The 19059-nt window shown below is 39.0% G+C and overlaps 1 protein-coding gene across 3 annotated transcripts in view; it reads left to right on the forward strand.

Moving 5' to 3' along the window:
- The window catches only part of NPSR1 (neuropeptide S receptor 1), a 140856-nt gene that overhangs the window by 90492 nt on the left and 31305 nt on the right, over positions 1-19059 (forward strand). For 2 of the 3 annotated variants that reach the window (XM_068550036.1, XM_068550035.1), the window contains exons 3-4: positions 8563-8666; positions 14358-14451. The exons of the other annotated variant lie outside the window; for it this stretch is intronic. In XM_068550036.1, coding sequence (XP_068406137.1) covers positions 8563-8666; positions 14358-14451 — 198 coding nt within the window. The remainder of the gene's footprint in view (positions 1-8562; positions 8667-14357; positions 14452-19059) is intronic. 3 annotated transcript variants of the gene reach the window in all.

Genomic DNA, 19059 nt, shown 5'->3' on the forward strand with positions numbered 1-19059 from the left:
GCTCTGTGGCACCACCTCTGCTGCAGCCAGCCAATCAAGCAACAGCAGTAATAATGTAGTCATTCACTGAGTGGAAAGTTACCAAGCTCTTACCACTAAATAAGACAATGTTAGGGTCCGGAGACGTGAAGGTGAATTAAAAAATCTCTATCCTCCCACAGTATAGTGGAATTAGAAAGAAATTTTTAAAATGTTAATGTGTTACAGGTACTTCGATAGTATGGTAGGGAGAAGCCCAGAAGAGGGAATCAGCCAATCTCAGTAGTCTTCAGGAAGAAGAAGAGAAAAGGCATCATAAAGGAGGTAACATTGAACTAAACCTAAAAAAAGTTAGGAGATATCCTTCAGGCAGAGGTGCATAAAGAACCTCCTAAGTCAAGGGACCAACATAAAGAAAGGGGCTGGCAGAGGGAACAGCTGGGGATGGTCAAGGGAGTAAGGGCTTCCCAGTAGAAGTTCTCTCAGCTACATCTTAAGTGCCTCACTGGATTAACGAACACTTCCACTCTTTCTGCAAACTAGCAGAAAACACCCTGACTAACTAGCATCCATGACAAGATGGATGGACCCTAATGAGCCTGTCCATTTCTGCTTCCTCCTCTTGGGTTATTTGAGTCACAGATGTTTGTTCCCAGTCAGTTTATGCCAGTTGTACTCATTACTGAAATTATATAATTAACATAAACAACATTGAAAAGTTGTTGTTTCTGTGAAAATTAAGTTGGATACTTTGAAAAGACTTGACTTTTTTATTTTTACTGAGTCACTAAAAGAAGTTGCAATAGAATTAAGCCCAGAGAATGGAAATATAAAAGAATGAAGGAGGATTATAAAAAAATCCCTACAATGAGATTCTGTTTCAAATTGCTTTGCTGATATCTCAAGTTCTCATTCTAATCTAAAGAAACCAGAACTGAAAATCATAAAAAATGCATTATGAAAAAAAAAAGCATTATGGAGGTATTTTATGCATACAAAAAAAGATGAGGCATAAAGTCAAATAAAAGTCTTGGCCCTGTGTTAAAGAAAAGACAAATAAATGTCCGTGAATGTTTTACGTTAAGATATTTTAAGATGAGTTTGTGGGTGTGCTTCCTTTCTTTAACCAATGTTTTGACCAACTAACTGGATGTCACTATTAATGTGCTGGTTGAAAGGGTTTCTCTTGAAGTATGAATTTAGGATAGGATGAGAAAAGATCACACTGAAGAGAAAGGCAGGAAGGATCCAAAAGTCACAACAGGGCATTTGGAGTTTATTCTGTAGACCAGGAGTTGGCAAACTACAGCCCACAGGCCGATTTCAGCCCAAAGCCCATTTTTATAAATAAAGTTTTATTGGGACACAGCCATGCCCATTCAGTTAGAGGAGTGCCCATGGCTGCTTCCACACTACAATGGCAGAATTGAGGAGTTGTTACAGAGACGGTGTGCAGGTATACAGGCAGGTTTAGGCCATGCCTGCAGGAAAGGCATGAAATGCTGCCCTCCTGCCAGCCACTTCCCTCAATAAAAACCCTAGGCCACTGTGGGACCAAATTCTATTGCCCCCAGAGCACAGCGAAGGGCACAGAAACATTAAAAAACCCTCAGTCTTTGGGATGGAGGTAAAAAGCAGCTGGTCCAGGATACTATACCAATGCCATTAGAAGTCTCCTACCACTAGGGGAAGAGATTGAAACTCTCTCCCACACACGACCCACCACAGAACAAGGCAGGAGTTTGATTGCCATGGGAGGGAGGAATTGGAACACTGAAAATGTCCCAGCCCCAAGGCCCAGGTGTACAGGTCTATGTGAGACTGAGGCTGAGCCAGGACAAAACAGAGCATTACAACCACCAGCTTAGCAAGCATTGCGTGGTAAACAGTAACAGTGCTACAGGAATAGAGATGCATCTGAAAGCCAGGAGTGCAGCATTAAAACCCTCCAGCAACCCCAGCTCCCACCATAACAGAGCATCCAAAGAGGAATTTGAAGCCTGTAAAGGGTGAGGACAACCACAGCAACAACGTCATTAACCATTAGGGAAATGCACATTGAAGCCATAATGAGAGGCCATTACATACACTGTCAAATGACTGAAAGAAAACATACAGACAATACCAAGTGCTGATAAGGATGCAGAAGCACTGAATCATACTTTTTCGGTGAGCATCACTGTGGTGCAGCAACTCCGGAAAACTGTTCAGCAGTTTCTTATGAAAGGCCATACTTGCCCTATGGCCCAACAGTCTACTCCTGAGCTTTTACCCTGAGGACATGAAAACTTATGTTCACACAAAATCTTAGGAAGCCTGGAAGCAACCCAAACAGAGAGCTTATCCTCCCGTATTTGCAGGAGGCGCCACCATCTACCAGGGCCGCACAAGCCAGGACCTTAACATTGGGTTGGCCGGAAAGTTCGTTTGAGTTTTTCCGTAAGATGTCACAAAAAACCTGAACGAAATTTTTGGCCAACTCAATACGTTGTCAACTTCTCCCTCTACCTCACCTTTAAAACATCTAATAGTCACCAAATCCTTCTTATTTTACCTTATAAAACATATGTCAATTTTGCATCTTTCTCTATATTTTTACTCCAATTTGACATATACTAGGTACCAGTGATCTTTCTTTTTTTTTTTTTTTTAACATCTTTATTGGAGTATAATTGCTTTACAATGGTGTGTCAGTTTCTGCTTTATAACAAAGTGAATCAGTTATACATATACATATATCCCCATATCTCTTCCCTCTTGGGTCTCCCTCCCTCCCACCCTCCCTATCCCAACTCTCTAGGTGGTCACAAAGCACAGAGCTGATCTCCCTGTGCTCTGCAGCTGCTTCCCACTAGCTATCTATTTTACATTTGATAATGTATATATGTCCATGCCACTCTCTCGCTTTGTCCCAGCTTACCCTTCCCCCTCCCCATATCTTCAAGGCCATTCTCTAGTAGGTCTGCGTCTTTATTCCTGTCTTGCCCCTGGGTTCTTCATGACCTTTTTTTTTTTTTCTTAGATTCCATATATATATATGTTAGCATACGGTATCTGTTTTTCTCTTTCTGACTTACTTCACTCAGTATGACAGACTCTAGGTCCATCCACCTCACTACAAATAACTCAATTTTGTTCTTTTAATGGCTGAGTAATATTCCATTGTGTATACGTGCCACATCTTCTTTATCCATTCATCTGTTGATGGACACTTAGGTTGCTTCCATGTCCTGGCTATTGTAAATAGAGCTGCAATGAACATTGTGGTACATGACTCTTTTTGAATTATGGTTTTCTCAGGGTATATGCCCAGTAGTGGGATTGCTGGGTCGTATGGTAGTTCTATTTTTAGTTTTGTAAGGAACCTCCATAATGTTCTCCATAGTGGCTGTATCAATTTACATTCCCACCAACAGTGCAAGAGGGTTCCCTTTTCTCCACACCCTCTCCAGCATTTATTGTTTGTAGATTTCTTGATGATGGCCATTCTGACTGGTGTGAGGTGATACCTCATTGTAGTTTTGATTTGCATTTCTCTAATGATTAATGATGTTGAGCATTCTTTCATGTGTTTGTTGGCAATCTGTGCATCTTCTTTGGAGAAATGTCTATTTAGGTCTTCTGCCCATATTTGGATTGGGTTGTTTGTTTTTTTGGTATTGAGCTGCATGAGCTGCTTGTAAATTTTGGAGATTAATCCTTTGTCAGTTGCTTCATTTGCAAATATTTTCTCCCATTCTGAGGGTTGTCTTTTCGTCTTGTTTATGGTTTCCCTTGCTGTGCAAAAACTTTTAAGTTTCATTAGGTCCCATTTGTTTATTTTTCTTTTTATTTCCATTTCTCTAGGAGGTGGGTCAAAAAGGATTTTGCTGTGATTTCTGTCATGGAGTGCTCTGCCTATGTTTTCCTCTAAGACTTTTATAGTGTCTGGACTTACATTTAGGTCTTTAATCCATTTAGAGTTTATTTTTGCGTATGGTGTTAGGGAGTGTTCTAACTTCATTCTTTTACATGTAGCTGTCCAGTTTTCCCAGCACCACTTATTGAAGAGGCTGTCTTTTCTCCACTGTATATTCTTGCCTCCTTTATCAAAGATAAGGTGACCATATGTGCGTGGGTTTATCACTGGGCTTTCTATCCTGTTCCATTGATCTATATTTCTGTTTTCGTGCCAGTACCATACTGTCTTGATTACTGTAGCTTTGTCGTATAGTCTGAAGTCAGGGAGCCTGATTCCTCCAGCTCCATCTTTCTTTCTCAAGATTGCTTTGGCTATTCGGGGTCTTTTGTGTTTCCATACAAATTGTGAGATTTTTTGTTCTAGTTCTGTGAAAAATGCCAGTGGTAGTTTGATAGGGATTGCATTGAATCTGTAGATTGCTTTGGGTAGTATAGTCATTTTCACAATGTTGATTCTTTCAATCCAAGAACATGGTATATCTCTCCATCTATTTGTATCATCTTTAATTTCTTTCATCAGTGTCTTATACTTTTCTGCATACAGGTCTTTTGTGTCCTTAGGTAGGTTTGTTCCTAGATATTTTATTCTTTTTGTTGCAGGGGTAAATGGGAGTGTTTTCTTTTTTTTCTTTTTTAAAATTTTATTTATTTATTTATTTATTTTTGGCTGCGTTGGGTCTTCGTTTCTGTGCGAGGGCTTTCTCTAGTTGCGGCAAGTGGGGGCCACTCTTCATCGCGGTGTGCGGGCCTCTCACTGTTGTGGCCTCTCTTGTTGCGGAGCACAGGCTCCAGTCGCACAGGCTCAGTAATTGTGGCTCACGGGCCTAGTTGCTCTGCAGCATGTGGGATCTTCCCAGACCAGGGCTCGAGCCCGTGTCCCCTGCATTGGCAGGCAGATTCTCAACCACTGCGCCACCAAGGAAGCCCTGGGAGTGTTTTCTTAATTTCACTTTCAGATTTTTCACCATTAGTGTATAGGAATGCAAGAGATTTCTGTGTATTACTTTTGTATCTTTCTACTTTACCAAATTCATTGATTAGCTCTAGGAGTTTTCTGGTAGCATCTTTAGGATTCTCTATGTATGGTATCATGTCATCTGCAAACAGTGACAGCTTTACTTCTTCTTTTCCGATTTGGATTCCTTTTATTTCTTTTTCTTCTCTGATTGCTGTGGCTAAAACTTCCAAAACTATGTTGAATAATAGTGGTGAGAGTGGGCAACCTTGTCTTGTTCCTGATCTTAGTGGAAATGGTTTCAGTTTTTCACCATTGAGGACGATATTGGCTGTGGGTTTGTCATATATGGCCTTTATTATGTTGAGGTAAGTTCCCTCTATGTTTACTTTCTGGAGGGTTTTTATCATAAATGGGTGTTGAATTTTGTCGAAAGCTTTCTCTGCATCTGTTGAGATGATCATATGGTTTTTCTCCTTCAATTTGTTAATATTGTACATCACATTGATTGATTTGCGTATATTGAAGAATCCTTGCATTCCTGGGATAAACCCCACTTGATAATGGTGTATGATCCTTTTAATGTGCTGTTGGATTCTGTTTGCCAGTATTTTGTTGAGGATTTTTGCACCTATGTTCATCAGTGATATTGGCCTGTAGTTTTCTTTCTTTGTGACATTTTTGTCTGGTTTTGGTATCAGGGTGATGGTGGCCTCGTAGAATGAGTTTGGGAGTGTCCTCCCTCTGCTATATTTTGGAAGAGTTTGAGAAGGATAGGTGTTAGCTCTTCTCTAAATGTTTGATAGAATTCGCCTGTGAAGCCATCTGGTCCTGGGCTTTTGTTTGTTGGAAGATTTTTAGTCACAGTTTCAATTTCAGTGCTTGTGATTGGTCTGTTCATATTTTCTATTTCTTCCTGGTTCAGTCTCGGAAGGTTGTGCATTTCTAAGAATTTGTCCATTTCTTCCAGGTTGTCCATTTTATTGGCATAGAGTTGCATGTAGTAATCTCTCATGATCCTTTGTATTTCTGCAGTGTCAGTTGTTACTTCTCATTTTTCATTTCTAATTCTATTGATCTGCGTCTTCTCCCTTTTTTTCTTGATGAGCCTGGCTAATGGTTTATCAATTTTGTTTATCTTCTCAAAGAACCAGCTTTTAGTTTTATTGATCTTTGCTATTGTTTCCTTCATTTCTTCTTCATTTATTTCTGATCTGATCTTTATGATTTCTTTCCTTCTGCTAACTTTGGGGTTTGTTTGTTCTTCTTCCTCTAATTGCTTTAGTGTAAGGTTAGGTTGTTTATTTGAGATGTTTCTTGTTTCTTAAGGTAGGATTGTATTGGTATAAACTTCCCTCTTAGAACTGCTTTTGCTGCATCCCATAGGTTTTGGATCGCCGTGTTTTCATTGTTATGATCTCTTTCTTGAACTTCTGCACAGTTCCCTAACAAATCTAAATGGTAATTCCAGTACTGGACCTACCATACTGATCTCCCCCTCCCTCCCCGCCACAACCACTACAGTAACTAAATAAATCTATTTAAAACATATCTGAGTACATAAACATTTAATTGTTCCCTCAGTATATGAAAAAACAAAAGCTCCTTTAATTGGCACATAAGACCCTAAAATCCCTGGATTCTTGTCTCTCAATGCCCATTTCTTGCCACTTTCAAGTACCTATTTTATGCTTCAACAAATTGTTGTTGTTTCATATGCACAAGCCATTTAATTTCTCATCTCACTTTGTCTCACCCCTATAACTTTGTTCATGCTGTCATCTATGCCAGAATCAATGTCCTTCCCTCCCTCTTCCCCTGACTTATCCTTACTGACCCTTCAGGGTTCAGCCCAGGTGTCATCTTATTTTGATTTCTCCCCACACCACCCATATTCAGGCTCGGACTGGGAACCCACAAGAACCTGTCAAAGGAACACTAAAGCCTGCCAGGAGCTGGTTTTGGCTTTTCTGAGTGTAACAGTTTCCTAGAATCGTTCACAGAAGAAATTTTAAAAAGCAAGAGTAATACATGGAAGTGATTAAGCCTTTAAAGTGTACCCTTTGTTCCTAAGGTCCTGTTAATTACCATTTAGGAAAGGCTTATTTGCAATGTCCTCAATTACTTAGGCAGCTAAATAGCTTTTACTGATCAGATTGAGCAGCATTTGCTTAATAACAAATAACAAATGCAGTGGCACAGTCTATTGATAGTCTCCTCCCGGAGATGGGCTTATTTAAGCTTGAGCTCCAGGGGGAAAGTTTTTTTACTGGAGTACATTGTAATTGTTCATAGAGCCACTTAGATCTAGAGAAACATAAGCTTGGGGGTTTTTTCCTCATTATTTTTAAATTAAGGAATAAATAAACCAAAAGAGCATATCCAAGTAACTCCAATGTCCATTACACTCATTCAATGAGTCCACATCTGCCATGAAAAGCTCCGTAAAATTCCTATTTGATCAAATCACAAGCCCACAACTCTGAAGACCCTGCTCTCATCTGACCTTCTCAGTTAGAACTTCTCTGACTACCCAGAACTGCCATGAGATTTCTCTCCTCCAATTTTTCTGACAATTTTCTAGTAGCCAATGCTTCTAATTGTTGTTACTTATAGAGAAACAAAAAGGAAGAGACAGGCAGAACACTGGTGTTCAATATAAAAATGCCAGCTAGGGACTTGGCAAGAGGCAGGCAACACCAGATCGTGGAGGGCTTTGATGCTAAACTAGGGGCTCAGACTTCACCCTATTAATGGTGAAGATCCAGAAAGGGAAGATTTACCCTCCTGCCTCTCAGGTCCTTGACAAAGTGTTATAACTCATCTCCCAAGAAAGTGACCCTAAGTCAGTGAATCAGTCTTAAATTCCAGTCCTATTCATCAATCAGCAGAGAATCCCTGAAGCACTGTTTTGAGAAAGATTCTGGATCACATAATCAATTAAAGATATTTGTCATGGGGGTGGGGGGAGAAGGAACTTCTAGACATATAGCATATTTTACCATAGCTTCTGGAGACATCCGTACAACGTATATAGTCTGTAACTATAGAAATGAGCACAAAATCTCTAACTTTGGTCTCATATCTTGGCCTCAATTCCTCTGTAGTTTAACCAACTAAGTCAATGAAATTGATAAATCATGCACTTGACTTTTTCCAAAGGTGGATTTGAAAGGGGAAAGAAGAAGAAAGCAGAGGAACCTGGGGAAGGGGGTCATACCTGGATATAGGGAGGTAACGAGAGGTCCAAGTTGTAAAATGATGGGTGCAGAAAGGGAAATTTTGAGGGGCTTCATGAGAATAAATATTTTACTTTTCTCAATTTTGCCCTTTATTGATCCTCACACAGTCCTTGTTTTAGTACAGATCTAAACACCTTTAAAACTCCTCTTCTCTGACTTAAAAGGTCAACTCTGTGATTAATATAATTCCTCTTCAGTCATTACAAAACTCCTTCCTGAGTAGCTACATCTGAGTGGCGACAGGCTCTAGTAATAAAGTCAAGTAACTCCTGCCTTGTCTTACATTCCCTCAATGGCCACCTAACAAATCAGAAAAAAAAAAAAAAAAAAAAAAAAAAAAAAAATCTCCCCAGGAATTCATTTCTACTGTAGCATAGCTGCAAATTTGAAAGAGATTGAAATCAACCACTTGTGTGTTTTTGTTAGACTCTTTCACAGGACTGGTTAACATCTTGACAGATATCATTTGGAGATTCACTGGAGACTTCATGGCACCTGATCTGGTTTGCCGAGTAGTCCGCTATTTGCAGGTATGTAGCACCTTCCAAATGTGATGAGACAAACTGACACCAAAAATTAGCTCTTGGACTCTTCATAAGGAAGATAATATAAAACCCTGCACTCTGATGCAACAAACTGCTCACTTCTTTCTAGTTGAAACGAGAAGCAAAATTTCTAAGATTTTTTTCATGGTTTTTTTTTTTTTTTTTTGGTTGTTAAAAATAATACCTATATAAAGAAAATACAAATAAGAAACAATAAGAACATAAACATTCATATTTCAAGCATTAGGTAAAATTTCTGGGTTACTATTCCTTTTGACGTATTCTGGCTGTCTTAGTCCATTCAGGCTGCTATAACAAAAATACCACAGAGTAGGTGGCTTATAAAAAATAAACATTTATTTCTCACAGTTCTGGCAGCTGGAAATCCAAGATCAGTGTGCCAGCATGGTCAGGTGAGGGCTGCCTTCCAGACTGCAGATTTCTCATTATTTCCTCATACACCATGACCAAGTGGGGTTTATTCCAGGTATGCAAGGCCAGTTCAACGTTCAAAATTCAATTGATGTAATTCATAACAACAAAAGGTAAGAAAAGATTATATGATCATATCAATAGATACAGAAAAAGCATCTGACAAAATCCAATACCCACTCATGATAAAAACTCTCAGAAAACTATGCATAGAGAAAAGCTTCCTCAACTTGATAACAAACATTTACAAAAAACCTACAACTAACCTCATACTTAATGGTGAGAAACTAGAAGGTTTCCTCTTAAGATTGGAAACAAGGCAAGGATGTCTCCTCTCAACACTCCTATCCAGCATCATACTGGAAGTTCCAATTAATTCAAAAGAACTAGAAAAAGAAATAAAAGGTACACAGATTGGGAAAGATGAAATAAAAACATCTTTGTTCACAGATGACAAGTTTGTCTATGTAGACAATTAAGTGAAAAATAGCAAGGTTGCAGAATACAAGGTTAATATACAAAAACCAGTTGTTTTTTCATATACCAGCAATAAAAAATTTGAAGTTAAAGTTAAAAACACAGTACCATTTATGTTAGCACCAGATATATGAAATATTTAGGTATAAATCTAACAAAATATATGCAAGATCAATATGAAGAAAACTGGAAAAACTCTGTTTAAAGAAATCAAACAATATCTTAAAATGTATAGATATTCCATGTTCATAGATAGGAAGGCTCACTATTGTTAAGATGTTAATTCTTCCCAATGTGATTTATAAATTCAATGCAATCCCAATCAAAATCCCACCAAGTTATTTTATAGATATGGACAAATGCTGAAGTTTAAGGCAAAAGACACAGAATAGCAGATACAATATTGAAAAGGAAGAACATGGTTGGAAGATTGACACTATCTGATTTCAAGAATAACTATAAAGCCACAGAAATCAAGACAGCATGATATTGGAAAAGAATCAACAAACAGATCAATAGAACAGAATAGAGAGCCCAGAAACAGATACACACAAAAAGTCTAACTGATCTTTGACAAAGGAGCAAAGACAATTCAATGGAGAAAGGATAGCCTGTTTAAGAAATGCTGCTGGAGTCATTGGACATCCACTTGCAAAAATAAATAAATAAGAATCCAACCAACTTTACACCTTTCACAAAAACTAACTAAATAAGGATCATAGACTGGAATGAAATATGCAGTACTATAAAACTACTAGAAGATAACATAGGAGAAAATCTAGGGGACTTTGGGTCTTTCAATGATTTTTTAGATACAACATCAAAAGCACAATCCATAAAAGAAAAAGTTGAAAGTTGGGGTTTTATGAAAATTTAAAATTTATTCTCTGCAAAAGACACTGTCAAGAGACTGGAAAAACAAGGCACAGAATGGGAAAAAATATGCAAAACATATATTTGATAAAGAATTTATATCCAAAATATACAACAAAATCCTAAAACTCAACAATAAGAATACAAACAACCCTCTTCAAAATGGGCAAAAGAACTGAACAGACACTTCACCAAAGAAGATACACAGGTAACAAACAAGCGTATGGAAAGAAGTTCAACATTACATGGCATTAGGGAATTACAAAGAAAAACAACAATGAGATACCACTAGACACCTATTAGAATGGCTAAAAAATTTTTTTAATTGACAATATGAAATGGTACTGAGAATGTGTAGCTACAGGAGGTCTCATTCATTTCTTGTGGGAATGCAAAATGGTACACTTTAGAAGACAGTTTCGTAGTTTCTTATAAAATTGAATATACTCTTACCATACGATCTAGCAATTGTGCTCCTAGGTATTTACCTAATTGAGTTGACAACTTATATCCACATGAAAGCCTGCACAAGAATGTTTATAGCAGTTTTATTCATAATTGCCAGAAACTAAAAGTAAGATACCCCTCAAAAGCTGAATGGATAGGGGCTTCCCTGGTGGCGCAGTGGTTGAGAGTCCGCCTGCCAATGCAGGGGACACGGGTTCGAGCCCTGGTCTGGGAAGATCCCACATGCCGCGGAGCGGCTGGGCCTGTGAGCCACAATTACTGAGCCTGCGCGTCTGGAGCCTGTGCTCCGCAACGGGAGAGGCTGCGATAGTGAGAGGCCCGCGCACCGCGATGAAGAGTGGCCCTCGCTTGCCATAACTAGAGAAAGCCCTCGCACAGAAACGAAGACCCAACACAGCCAAAAATAAATAATTAAAATTAAAAAAAAAAAAATTTGAAAAGCTGAATGGATAAATAAACCAAAATGAGCTATCAAGACATGAAAAGTCATGGAGGAATCTTAAATGCACCTTGCTAGGTGAAAGAAGCCAGTCTAAAAAGGCTACTTTTGTATGATTATAACTACATGACATTGGAAAAGGAAAAACCATGGAGACAGTAAAAAGATCAGTGGTTGCCAGGGATTTGGAGGGATCGAATAGATAAAGCACAAGGGATTTTTAGGACAGTGAAACTCTTCTGCATGATACTGCAATAATGGACAAATGACATTACGCATTTGTCAAAACCCATGGAACTGTACAACACAAAGAGCGAATCTCAATATAAACCTTGGACTTTAGTTAATAATAATGTATCAATATTGGATCATCAATTTTAAAAAATTGACCACACTAATGTAAGATGTTAATAAGAGGAGAAAGTGTGGGGAAGGGGGGCTAATATGGAAACTCTCTGTCTTATCTGCTCAATTTTTTCTGTAAAAGTAAAATTGTTCTAAAAAATAAAGTATATTGACTTTTTTTAAAAGTCAGTCCAGAGATTCTACTTTAAATGAATCCAATCTGGCATTTTTCTAAATAAAAATTTTTAAGTTTTCTGCATTTAAGTCTCACTTTTCTACAAGGATTTTTTTTTTTTTTTGGTTTCATATTTCCTAGGTCATTTTTGTCAGAATCGAGGGTGGGGTAGTGAGAATTTAGACATATGTCCTCAAGCTGCCATCTGTTCTACAAATGGTATCCCATATGTTGTTGACGTGTAGAATTTTCATTGTTGACATTTATGAATTGACTATAATTATACTTTAATTTCCTTCTTGACTCAAGTTAATTATAAGGATGTTTAAATTTCCAAGTGGTATTTTTAAAAAAAGAAGATACTAATTTCAGCTTTTATTGCTTGTTGTTTTAGATATGTGAATTGTATAAATTCCACTTTTTGGAATCTATTGAGGGTTTTTCTTCTTGGTAGTTTAGTGTATGACTAATTTTTGAAATATTGCCGAGATATTTTACAATAATGTGTATTATTCTTAGAGTTTGTTTAATTATTTCTACCTATGTATTATTGTGATTTTTTCCTCTGTAGAACTTTGAACATCTTAGTTATATATTTAGAGTTATGTTACTTGTTACATTTAGGTTTATTAATATTCTATTGCCATTGTGTCTTGTATCTATTACCAATATAAATAATCCCTTTATTCCATGTAGTGCTATTTTCTTTGAACTTAATTTGTCTAACAGTAGTACTGCAATGAATGCCTTCTTTTAGTTTTCAGTTGCTCAGTATACCTTTGGCCATCACTCTATTTTTTTTTTTTTAACGTCTTTATTGAGGTATAATTGCTTTACATTGTTGTGTTAGTTGCTGCTGTATAACAAAGTGAATCAGCTATACATATATATATATATCCTCATATCCCCTCCCTCTTGCGTCTCCCTCCCACCCTGCCTAGATGTTTGAAGACTTCTGAAGTTAAATAGTCTTTTTGACTGTGTCTCAAAGTAGATCTCTTTTTATCGACTTTGCCTGCTCCTCTGGGCACTCTACTGTGACCTTTCCTCCTGCTTCAGATTCTGAACTTGTGTGAGCCATCTCACTCAACACAGCCGCGGATGCCGCCATTCTTATGACTGTCTCATCACAACATTCTACCCGATGGGGTTCTGCCCTTGGGAGCTCTCTTTCCCATCCTTCTCTGATGCTATCTCCTCAACTGAGTGTGGCCAGCCTTAACAATTCTGTATTCATGGATCCCATATAAAAATCCCAGTTTCCTCTAAGGAGACAGTCATCTTATTTTTGTTGTTGTAAAATTTGGCCATCATTTATCTCTCTGACCGTTCATCACCTTTTTAGCAAGACGAGAATTTCTTCTTATATCCCTCAGGGGAGCCTTCAATCTCTGATCAGTCTTCAGAACGCCCTCCCTACGGCACCTTCTACAACACTGATGCTGGGATGCATTTGTGGTAGTGTTACAGAGATAAAAATAATAAAGAACAACGATGTAGTTGATGGTTGTTTGTCTGAGCCAGGGGATGAACAAAAAGATACAAATTCAGACAAAGGTTACTACCAAAGTCATGTTATTTCTATTTCATCTTAGAAGAAATTCAGACACTCACCCTTAGATTTCACTCTTCGAGCTACTTTTCTACCACTCTGAATTTGACCCAAAGGTTACAAAGCAGTGATATGGCTAGACTCCTGGTAGAAATGAGGCTCAAAATTATTCGAAAATTTTCCACCCTGATCATCCTTTCAGGGGTATTTCATTTAATTACATCTTGAGTATGCTCTTCACAGAAGAGATATTAACCTCTTATATCCCAATTTCCTTCTCTGCAAAGTATGCAAATATCACTAAAGGGCATGGGTAAGCTTAATAAAAGAGAGGGTGGGAAGGCAGAAGAGGGGACCCAAGGGCTGACCCTAGTGAACAGCTCTGCTGCAGAAGTGGATGAGGCAGGGGAGCTCTGAGAGTGTCAGCACAGATGGTGATAAATGATTCAAAACAGCACATGGGCTCCCTGAAGCCAGATCCCTTCTATCATCTCTCAACAGCTCACATTGATAAAAGGCAAATGAACGTTTGTTTCTAATTATTCTGGAATGTCAATTGTGGCAGAGAAAATTAGTTTAGCTTTAAAAGTCAATTACAAACAAATGTACCACGCAAATGTCAAGAGGGACTGATCCTTGGAGAAATGCGGCCTCTCCGAAAAGCCAAGTGAATGAGTGAGCAAGCGAGAGCTGGAAGCACTCTCACCTGTCACAGCCAGCAGTGCAAATCCCAGCACCAAGAACAGCAATCTTCTTCCTGACATGGGAGTCAGTCATTCCTGTCCATACTCCAAACGTCATCCATCCTCTGGTTCAGTGCCAAGGTTTCTAAATAGCACAAAATGCTCTTCTTTCCATGATGTGCATTTCCTCACCTCTGTGAGGCCACTCACCTCCTCTCATTTCTGTCTTCAGGTTGTGCTGCTCTATGCCTCTACCTATGTCCTGGTGTCCCTCAGCATAGACAGGTACCATGCCATCGTCTACCCCATGAAGTTCCTGCAAGGAGGTGAGCTGGCTCAAACAAGTACTATCCTTGGGTGAAGGTTTTCACTAATATTATCCTCTTAGTAATGGTCTTTTCCTCTCCCACTTCGTCCCCCACTTCATGAGTCTGATTGTCCAAAAAGATGCAGAAAAGAAAGTTTGGGTGCCTGGGAAAATGCTGATGGCTTCTATAGATGGCCAAGAGCCACTAGGAAAGGTGCTTTGCTGGGCCTACTTTGTGACCATTTACCTTGACGCTGACGCTGCCAGGTTTTTTGGTTTTTTTTTTTAAGAGCAGTGTCAACACGCATACCTATCCAAACTAATGAACAATCCCACTTCTACTTGCTTATTTTCCAGAAACAAGCACCTTGCCCTCCTTACCGTAAAACCATGGAAATAATTGGAAAGATGTCTTAATTTATAATTATAATAGAAACAAGGAAAACCCTCTTTGATCCAGAGATAGCAAAGAATCCCTGAAAGAAGGAAGCAGATGGGTCAGAGGGAAGGCTGAAACCACACAACCCACAATACACACAGATGATGATGCAGCAATATGGCAGAGGTCTTCCTAAATAGATCGTGTAAATGTCCAGAGCAAGAAGGACTCAAGGAAACTGGTAGGATGATTCCTGGAGTACAATGAGGACATTTAATCACAGCACATCTCCCTTCCCACTGCCCTTCCCCTTCCCAGGTGTGCAGGAGGGATGGAGGTCTCTGCTTCCAAGTCGTGGAGATATTGGATTTGGAGAAACAGAGTGGGGCCCTGGGAAGCAATGACAGCTTAGAGGGATGGTGGGTACCTAGTCACAGGACTAATTGTCTATTACTCCGCCCACAGGCAGAGCCCACTTACCTCTTTGACCCCCAAAAGCAAATAAGAAGCCAACATACTACACTTTCCCAAGCAGGCTGTGAAACTGATAAAATGAAGAACCTAATAGGAAACCTTGCCTACAAAAATGAGGTGCAATCAAATATCACAAAAAATGTGACAAAAGCCAAACTGTGGAAAATAGATAATACGTTTAAAATACCATTCTGCAGAATTTACAGCTAAGGAAGCAAAATTAATAGAGCAAGCAGAACTTTAGAATAAGTAGAATTAATGTCATCAGATACTACTAAATACATCAGGCAGTACTGACACAGATACTTTGAATGGCAACTTAATAATATCTAATAAAATATAAAATGTGCAGCCTTTTGACATAGAAATTCTACTTCTTGGTATCTTCTCTGGACAAACACTCACATCTGTGCATGCACACGCATGTGTTGTGTGTTGCAGCATTGCTTAGAATAGCAGGAATTCAATGCTAACCTTGGTGTCCCTCAATGGAGGAAAGGCTAGCATCCTATGTAGAAGTTTCAGTAGCTTAGGTTCATTGATTGCATACTATGTGCTATTCATGATTCTAAATTCTTTACATATGTTAAATACTTTAATCCTCACAACAGCTCTGTGATGTAAATTCTATTATTATTTGCATCTTAATCTGGGCAATTACAATTCAAAGAGTTAAAGTAGTGTGCCCAAGGTCACACAGCTAGTAGGTGCAGAGGCAGGATTTGAACCCAGATGGTCTGGGTTCGGTTTAGGTGTCCTTGATTACTGTCTCTCAGTGAGGAGGTGGTAGAGCCATGGAGAGTAATATGCATTGACATGAAAACATCTACATCATATATTGAGTAATAAAAACAACATACATGCAGTATGCATACTGTATGATAACATTATTGTAAAGAAAAACTCAAAACAATGCTAGATATTGTGTACAGACAGAGAGAGAAAAGTGTGAGAGAATGCAAGAAAAAGTGAGGTCTCAGAATAATAAACAACTGCCCGCAAAAATGCACACCAACTGGTCCTCACCTCTGGGGATGGGAGCTGGACTCTCCATAGAGAACACAGGGACTTACATGCCTTTAGGGAATTTTTATACCAGAAACATATCAGTGTGTTGTGTGCAATTGAAAGTAATTTTAAGATCGAATTTATACCTGTTTCTCAGGCTTTTTGTAGGTTGTGTGAGTGTAGGAAGGTGTGCAATTCGCACCAAGCTTTACAGACAGTGTCATGCTCTAGCATCTTCTCCGGCAGAAAAGGATGCAGGGGAGGGGATGAGGGTAAATGGGAGAGACATTTTATGATATATGTATGCAAAAGTGTGATACTCTTACTCAGCCAACCACTTATTTACGTCCTGCAGGCTCTGGGAAGGATTGCATTTGGTGTACAAAAAGACACCCACACCAGAGTATTTCAAGGAGAAGAAATAGGAGTAAAGTGAACATAAGTATAAGAAAACATGTGAGGGGTGTCCCAGGACACTTGCTGGAGGTTGAGGCTTTGGGATCCACAGTCAAGAGGGAAACATGGTCAGTTACATGTCTCACCACCGTATTCATTAGATAAAAATTAATCAACTGTTTAGCTTATGGGAAATATGACTGGTTCTGGGAGATATTGTGCAATATTATAAATCATGTCCTAAGTTACAGGAAAGGCAGGAATGAATATTATAGTGTTCTTTAAAAGATGTAAAGCAATTTACTTCCTCACTATAAAATTAATAGACGCTTCATTTAGGGCACTTGGCAAATAATCATCTCTAATAGCTTCAGGGAAAGATGCAAGCTTGGAAACAGAAATTAGCCATCTTCCCTTCCTCTGCCCAATCCCAACTGAAGTCATGGAAGAAGCATACAAATAGGAGGAGACCTGCAGCTGGGATGGGAGCCAAGGAAAGACACCATCCAAAGACCAGAAACTTCAAGGAATTCCCAGCACACAGGGAGCAGATTAAATATTAACAAGGATGCCAAGCCCCCTAGGAAAGCTGCATGGCCTTGCAGGAAGTTGAAAAGATCCGCACGGTTATAGGATGTGGTAGTTGGTGGAACAGGGTGTAAGAAGGTCCAGGGAACCCTGGGCTAGAGTCACCTTGGTGTTCCAGCACGTTGGAAGGTAAGGGCAGCTGTGAGGGGCAGGGCTGGGGGTTTATGTGACGGAGCTGAGAGAAGGCGGGAGAAAGAGATTCCCCACAGAGCAGCACAGAAAATGGAGCCAGTGGAAGCCAGGGGGAACCCTCCAGTGGCTGAGCAAGCACATAGCAATGGTAACAAAACCAAGGGAAGGAGAGCAGAAATGGGGGGTCGGGAATTTTTACTGGTGTTTTATTGCTTTTTACTAAAGTGGTAATTTCCTTAGCCAGCAACTCCAGAGGAGTTGTCAGTTTTAAAGCTCTTTAGTAAAAATAACTGTGAGAATAATTAGAAAAACATCAACCCATAATGAAGAGCGAGATATAGTGCCAGGTATGAAAATATAATATAAAACTTTGATAGTTATAACAATATGATACTGGAACCTATCTAAAGCATATAGAATTCCAAATCAGTTAGAAAAGAATGAATTTGCCAGTGTATGGTGTTAGCATAGCTGTCTAGCCATTTTAAAAAAATAGATCACTACATGTCACAGTTCATTACAAAGTAAATTCCAATTGGATTGAAAAAGCAAAAATTTTAAACATGAGAGGGTATGGGTATCGGTAAAACTTTCATCATTTTGGTGAGGAAAATATCTTTCTAGGAGAGAAATCTTGCAGTTCTTTAGTGGTCAAAAAGATCATTTCTATATATCGTTCATTTATTTGTCGCTTTGTTTCTTAAAAATTTCTCATAATTTTGTCATGTCCTTTGCCCACTTTTTCAATTGGTGTGATCTTATTTCTTTGCCAGAGTTCTTTATAAGAAGGATATTAGCCCTTTGCTTGTCACATACAAATATTTCCTATTTGTCATTTTGCTTTTTAAGTATGTTTACTATTTATAAATAATTTTAAAATCTGTATTTAGTAAAAACTATTTTTATTTCCCTTATTGTTTCTGCTAATTGAAGAACTGCAAGATTAAACATTTGGATAGGAAATCTTACCAACAAGATAACTAGACTAAGAGGAAGAATCCTCAGTGTTGGGCGACTATAAGGAAAAGGACACTTCCGTACACTTCCAGTGGGAGCCATAAATTGTAGACACCTTGGGGGAAACTTAGCTATATTTGCCCAAACCTTCAGTTTCTAAGAGTTCATCCTAAGGAAATAACCAGAGCAGTGCAAAGAGATGCATATGAATTATTTATAATACAAAATAATTGGAAACAATTTAAATAATACTTTGAAAAATTGGAGTTTAGTTTAACCATGGAAAAATGTTATTTTGTCTGTGTTTTTTAAATTGCACTTCACACACTGGCCCTTGGAGGGTTTATTTTGTGGACCTGCTCCAGGACAGGTCTGGAAGATCCTGGCTGTCACCCAGCCTCAGCCTGAGCTACCAGAACATGAAAAGGAAAGAGGCTGGAGGTTACCAGGGAGGAATGGGAGCAGCCAGCCAGTGGAAAGAGGCCAACCAAGTAAGGCAACTGGAAACTGGAGAGGAGTTTCCAGAGAACCCGGGAAAGTTCCTCAGGAGATGAAGCATCCGCCTTAAACAGGAGCCAGGACAAAAAGCCATCTTGTGACACTACTAGTCAAGTAAGAGCTCTCCTGTCCCCTCTCCCCTCCTTGCCCCCCGCACCCCAGCTTAGAGAGGCCCCAGACTTGTTGGCAGTCTGG

The sequence above is a fragment of the Eschrichtius robustus genome, chromosome 8 (genome assembly GCF_028021215.1).
Source record: "Eschrichtius robustus isolate mEscRob2 chromosome 8, mEscRob2.pri, whole genome shotgun sequence".
In the NCBI taxonomy this organism is placed as follows: domain Eukaryota; kingdom Metazoa; phylum Chordata; class Mammalia; order Artiodactyla; family Eschrichtiidae; genus Eschrichtius; species Eschrichtius robustus.